The 6,455-nt window shown below is 41.0% G+C and overlaps 1 protein-coding gene across 1 annotated transcript; it reads right to left on the bottom strand.

The window, feature by feature from the left end:
• Positions 1 to 2,132: 2,132 nt before the first annotated feature.
• On the bottom strand, positions 2,133 to 4,988 carry USP26 (ubiquitin specific peptidase 26). The gene has a single exon (XM_022563933.2). It carries the CDS (start codon positions 4,901 to 4,903, stop codon positions 2,135 to 2,137), a length of 2,769 nt encoding a protein of 922 aa, XP_022419641.1. The 5' UTR covers positions 4,904 to 4,988; the 3' UTR covers positions 2,133 to 2,134.
• Positions 4,989 to 6,455: the final 1,467 nt, after the last annotated feature.

The raw sequence follows: 6,455 nt of genomic DNA, 5'->3' as shown, positions 1-6,455 counted from the left end.
CTTCTTAATCCCATCTCCTCGCACACCAGGAAACAAAGAGGGAAGAAAACGTCTCTTGCCTCTTTGGCAGCTCCAGACCTTTTCCCGGACTCCCTCCCGGCTAGCCGTGGTGCACTAACCCCTTCAGGCTGTGTTCACACAGCCAACCCCAGTCCTCTCCCTGGGATCTAAGCTCCGAAGCCCGAGCCTCAGCTCCCAGCCCCGCCCACCCCGGCGGGTGAGCAGACAAGCCTCTCGGGCTGGTGAGTGCCGGTTGGCACCGATCCTCTGTGCGGGAATCTCCCCACTTTGCCCTCCACACCCCTGTTGCTGTGCTCTCCTCCATGGCTCCGAAGCTTCCCCCTCCGCCACCCGCAGTCTCCGCCCGCGAAGGGGCTTCCTAGTGTGTGGAAACCTTTCCTCCTTCACAGCTCCCTCCCACTGGTGCAGGTCCCGTCTGTATTCTTTTGTCTGTTTATTCTTTTTTCTTTTGCCCTACCCAGGTACGTGGGGAGTTTCTTGCCTTTGGGGAGGTCTGAGATCTGCTAGCGTTCAGTAGGTGTTCTGTAGGAGTTGTTCCATATGTTGATGTATTTCTGGTGTATCTGTGAGGAGGAAGGTGATCTCTGCATCTTACTCTTCCGCCATCTTCCCCCTCCTATCTCTAGAGGGCATTTTTAAACTTTCCCACACCACTGAATTCCCGTTCACCTCTTTAAGGCTATTCAGGATTAAGAGCATCAACAAGCTCTTGGATTAATACAGCTGTACTAAAACTGTACCCCATACACAAGGGGACACGCCCATTTTGGTAAAGGTGGGACTGAACGTTCAATCCTTTTATATGATGTGAGAAATCCTCTTAGTACAAGTCATTTATTAATAACAAAGGTACAAGGCATTACAGACTCACTGCCTCAAAGACAGCAAAAGGCTAAATTACAGAGAAGGCACGAGCTTAATATCAGAATTACTAAATCCCTGAATGACATGAATTACAGAATATGACCACCTCAGGATCCATCAGGCTTTTAACCAGAATCCGATCATATCCAGGCACAAGTTTTTTGACATTGTATCAAATCAGTAACAAGACTTTCAAATCCTACAAGTACACTTTAAAGCATTCATTGTTTATTAATTCAGGGAATAAGGCCACCATACTGTAAGTTACAGTTATGTAAACAAATTTGGAATTAGTCTTATAATGTTGAGTGAAGATTGTCCAAGGCTTCAGATGAAGTTCTGGTAATCAATGTTCCTTTTAGGCAATGCAAGTGCCCCTCTGATAAGACCAAAATGGCATGGTGGGCTTAGATCACCAAGAACTGTTTGTTAGCAGACAAACAGGAAAAGGTGTTCAATTTCTTGAAGGCAAGTCAACTTCCCTATCCTCAAGGTTTAAACTTGATGGTATATAGCTCCTTTGGCATTGAGGAAAGGAAGGAATTTAGCAAACAATTTGGAGACTTGATATGGTGTTCAGTCTCATCTATGTATGCCCAGGAGGATTCATAAACTACCAGCTTCATTTAGTATTTATTGCCAGGACCCCAGCAACTATTGTCTTATTGCCAGGGGCTCAGCAAGTGGTTTTTTCATTTGTTTTGCCAGGACTTCAGAAACTATTTTTTCCCATCAAATCACTGAGTATGCTCATCAGAAGAATAATTGTGTGTGCCTGTTTTGATCATAATAAGTATACGAAGGAAAAGCATACATGAATATAAGAAACAAAAAATGCAATGAAACCTCTTTACAAAACATAAACAACTGAAACATACAACAGCACCAAAAGTGTTTCTCCATCAGTTTGCAGCCTCCCTCCCCAGAGTTTCTGAATCAGTGGGTCCATGGTGGAATCAAGAAATTGCATTTCTCACGAGTCCTTCCTTGTTCCTTATGGTACTGGTTTGAGGACCACACTTAAAGTCCACAGCATTAGAATGTGGAAAGCACAGTTCTGGTCTAGTAGGAGAGATGAATTTTTATCAGCTGGAACTGTGGGGTTGAGGTTTTTGTATCAGGGTTAGAACAGAGATTTATTTCTAAGTAAGTGTTTCTGCTTAATTTTGGTTGTAGATGCTAACTGCCTCTTCATGTTTAGCTAGAGTTCAAAGTTTTCCTTCCATGGAGGAAGTGATAGTCAAAGATGTTAAGGAGATGTATGTGAGCCGGAGGCTACTTCTTTTACTACTTCTGGGTCTACTTTGACTACTGCTTCCTCTGTGCTATGAGGCTGGGAGCTCTCTTCCCTTTCCAACAGCTCTTCAAAGATCTCATTGTGCATGTAAAAGAAGATGTACCCGGTTTGAAGCCTAGTCTCCTGCACTGGGGCCTCTTGGATACTTAATACATCTAGATCACTGTAACAGAACCACATTTGCCTCTCAAAGTTGTAGAAATCACTGATATAGTGTCCGGTGCTAGGCGTCTTTCCAATATGGCTGATAACACCAATGAGCTGATAGTCATGACTATCTCTCATCTCGGCTTCTCTTTTTGGTTTCCTGGCTGAAGATTTTGTCTTCTTCACACCTGAAGAGCCCTTCTTTCCAGGATCTTTATTGGAACCCAAGGCACCTTGGGACTTCACCTTGGTTCCCTGGAAATTTAATTGTGTAGGTCTGCATTTATCTCTGTGCCACTGGGCATCGGGGCCTGAAAGGCTCCGCATCAATAGAAGACCAAGGTCTTGTTCACAGAGTCTTATCCCTCCACACTGCTGGGTCTCTTCAGGCACTTGGTAAGATTCTTCTGAAATTCTGGGTTTTTTACCTTTACAAAATTCTTCGGTGGTCTCAGGCATGCTCTCAAAATCTGCAGATATCTTGGTTCTCTTGTATTTATTTCCTTTTCGACTTTTAGCCACTTTGCGATATGTACCTGGGCTGCTGGTGGGTGTACCTTTCAGAGGAAGGGAGCTGTCTTCCAGACTCATCGTTAAGCCTACTGCTAATAGCTCTCTTGCAATGGCTGCTTCATTTCTTGAGTTTACCAATGTGGACTCTATTATATTTAGTTTAGAATCTTTTCCCAGGTCTTTTTGCTGCTGCTTGAAGCTTGAAGCTTTATGAAGAGTCTGGCATTTTTGTGGTTCAGACTCTTTTTCTGATCTAATGTGTGGAGCCAAAGAATCCTTGGATTCTGAGGTCTGCTTTGTTGAAGCTGTCGATGAACTGATGGCTTCAGAGTTCATCTTCTTAAAGATTTCTAAGACTTGGAAATCATTAAGAGGTGCATTCTTGCTTAAGGGAAGCGGTGGTTTAGTAGTTTCATTGCAATGGGAAGATAACTTTAAGTATTTGGAAATAATGACTTTTTGCTCATCCTTCCTTAAGGACCCAAACTCACTAAATTTATAGCGTTTCAGATGCACAATAAGGACCCTGGGTAGCCTACTGAATTTATGCACTGCAACAGAACTCCTGTGCTTACACGTCTCACATTTATACTCAAGCTCTTCTGCTTCAAAGAAATGATCAAAACTAGATTGAATAGACAAGGGATGTGCTTTTGCTCTCTGGGGAAGACTGACAGAAAGTGAATTGTTTGCCTCTGCCTTAAGGACAATTTGCCCACAGGCTTTGCAACTAGTTGAGCGCAGCAACTCGAAATCAAAATTACTGGCGACAGGGCAAACAAGCACCTTGGTGTCAGCACTACCAGCAGAAACCTGCTGAGGTGAATTTCCTTCCTCAGATTCAATCTTAATCTTCCCAATTGTGTTTAATTTTCTCATGTTTTGTCTAATCTGATCTAAACAATGACCTAAAAACTCATATGCATCATTCTGCGCGTTGTCAGAGAATATCTCTGCAACTGCTGAAATGACGTTTTTAAAATTCCCAAGTAACTTCTTCTTGATTTTTATGTTATAAATATCTTTCAAAACAAGCAGCTGCACCAAGCGTATGCTAAAGGAATCAAGGGGAGTTTCACCCTGTGAGAAGGTCTGATTGAGTAAATCATTAGCAAATGATGGAATCAAAAATAAGGACTGTAAAACTGCATTCATGTAACAGGTGTTTCCCAAGTTGGGGAAGCCTTGACATAGTTTCTCTGGGTAAAAGTCAAAGATCATCTTGAGTCTGCCCCACTCTGGGTCATCCTCACCGTACTTCGACTCTGACAGGAATGCTAAATATGTTTTATCAGTCACTCTTTGGAGAAGATCACTGACATCTAGGTAAGGTTTTCCAGTAAAATCGATCTTGAATGAAGGTCCAAGTTCCAATTTCTTATTCTGTTTTAACCCTTTTAACATTAATTCTCTCTTTCTGCGGCTTACATATCTCAAGGGGTTCATCTTTGATACCGTTCCTCTGGAAGAGGTATCCTCTTGCAGGAAATTCTTATTCATCTCTGAGCCAGATGATGGCCTCCTCTTCCCATATTCATTTTCTAATAACTCTTCCCAGGTAAATGTTGACAATTCTGATGCACAGAAAGGCATCTCCTTATCATCAGGTGTTTCTGTTTCATTTCTTTCTTTCTCAAATGACTGACTACTTGACATCTTACGTATTTTGTGAGATGCAGTTTTGCCACCTGCCTTCTGTGTTGTTGTACTGGCAAAGATACTCTCATCCCTATCAGGTCTTACGGGTGGTTGAGGATGGACTCTATCCAGGAACTTCTTCAAATTTTCGGCATCTCTGGAGGATAATTTTTCAATAATCAATAAGTCATTAGTCTGTAAACTTAAATACAGATTATTTTGGTCTTCTCCAGAGGGTCTAAGGACGATGTCTTCAATATTATTACTTAGCTGAAAAGTTATGTATGATCCAGCACTGAAATAGATAATCAATATAACATTCCTCTCTCTTTCCACTATTTCAATGTATGCTTCTCTCGCATCTGATATCATAGTTTTCTGGCTGCACATTTGGACAAAACCACGTACCATTACAGCAGCCATGATTTCTTTACAAATAAAATTCACTTATCCTGAATTATCGACAATCTTAAAGTTTCAATTTGTTGGCCAATTCGCCTCCGGAGACAACACCAAAGAAATAGTTCTTTAGTTCTCTATGTAGAATGATCTTAGTGATAAAACCAATATGCTTCGAGAACTGTCCACGGTTGAATGAAGGCAGAGTCTTGATTCCCGAAGCAAGACCGCTACTGTAAAGAAAATCAAGAAAAATTATTTAAGCTATCAGAGAAATGCCTGGATAGAACTCAAACTCTACTCCCATACACTAAATCTTCTTTCCACTGCAATACTAGACTCCATTCTGATTAATTTCCACACTTCAACTGAAATCATTAAACACTTGGAAGACTTTCAGTACACAGCTGAAGAGCACAATGAACAGTGTCTCAAGTGTATATATATATATATATATATATATATATATATATATAATATGCTAATCCTCCTGTCATAGAATGACCCCACGAGGCAAGCACAATAAGTGAATAAGAAAGTGAGAGGCCCTATGCAGCCCTCAACCCAATAACAGATGGAGAGTTCAATCTACCTCCTTCCAAATCCTGTTATGTTCCTTTCTTTCATGTGGCACCAGGGTAATAAGTCCACACATTCTGCCCCATGTGGGGTGAGGGCCTAACTACCACTGCTTAAAGCAGGTATCGAAGAATTGGCTAACTCCAGCTCTGGCCACAGGGTCCACATAACCTGAGCTAGCTCCCTGTACTCAAAGCCAGCTGGGAAGGATCAGGTGTACTTAATCACTCAAAATTTAAAATTTCTGAATAACTCTGTAGTGAACCAATCTGAGTTAATGAATAGCTTAACACTTAGCACTACAAATGTTTATGTGAGAAAGCATATGTCCAAGAATTGATTGGAAGTTTTTTCTCCTGCATAGTTAAATATTCTTCCTGAATCTTGTCTATGTTATTAACTTGCTCAGCAAACCCTGTCTTTATGAATAATACTAAATGAAACTTCTGCTCAATCCCTATCCAAATTATCAAAACCTCAAAACTGGTGGAGCATACATTAATGAGATTTTTGTTTTATCAAGTATTTTATCTGTCAACCTACGTTCAGTAAAGTAGGGATTGCACCCATCCACATAAAAAAAGTGCATATACGTCCAAGTGAGAGAATGATCATATTTATCATAGTGGAAACGAGGCCCTAAAAACTTTCAAGCACCACAGCAAACTCGAGTGTCTGGATTATTTATAGTTCACTCTCCTACTATAGATGCTATGTAAGAGTTTATTTCCTCTCCACAAAAAAAGTCTTAATTGCTCCTATTTCAACCACTTGAGAGAACCTATACAACCCCAGAACAACTTCTAGTCTGCATTTAAAAATTCTGTGATCCCAGCTGATCTGTATTTATCAAAAATTGTTGTCCATTCTTTCTAATGATAGCTGAAATAATCTAGACCCTCATGGCATTTCCACTCTCTGCTTTCAAAAACACAGTTAAGAGACAAGTGTTTCCAAAACAATGGCCCTATTTGTTATACCTTCTTCCCAGTTCAAC

Source organism: Delphinapterus leucas, chromosome X (assembly GCF_059928025.1).
Source record: "Delphinapterus leucas isolate spDelLeu-1000000601 "Yukka" chromosome X, BTC_Dleu_Yukka2, whole genome shotgun sequence".
Lineage (NCBI taxonomy): Eukaryota > Metazoa > Chordata > Mammalia > Artiodactyla > Monodontidae > Delphinapterus > Delphinapterus leucas.
This window is presented reverse-complemented; position numbering and strand designations above follow the sequence as displayed.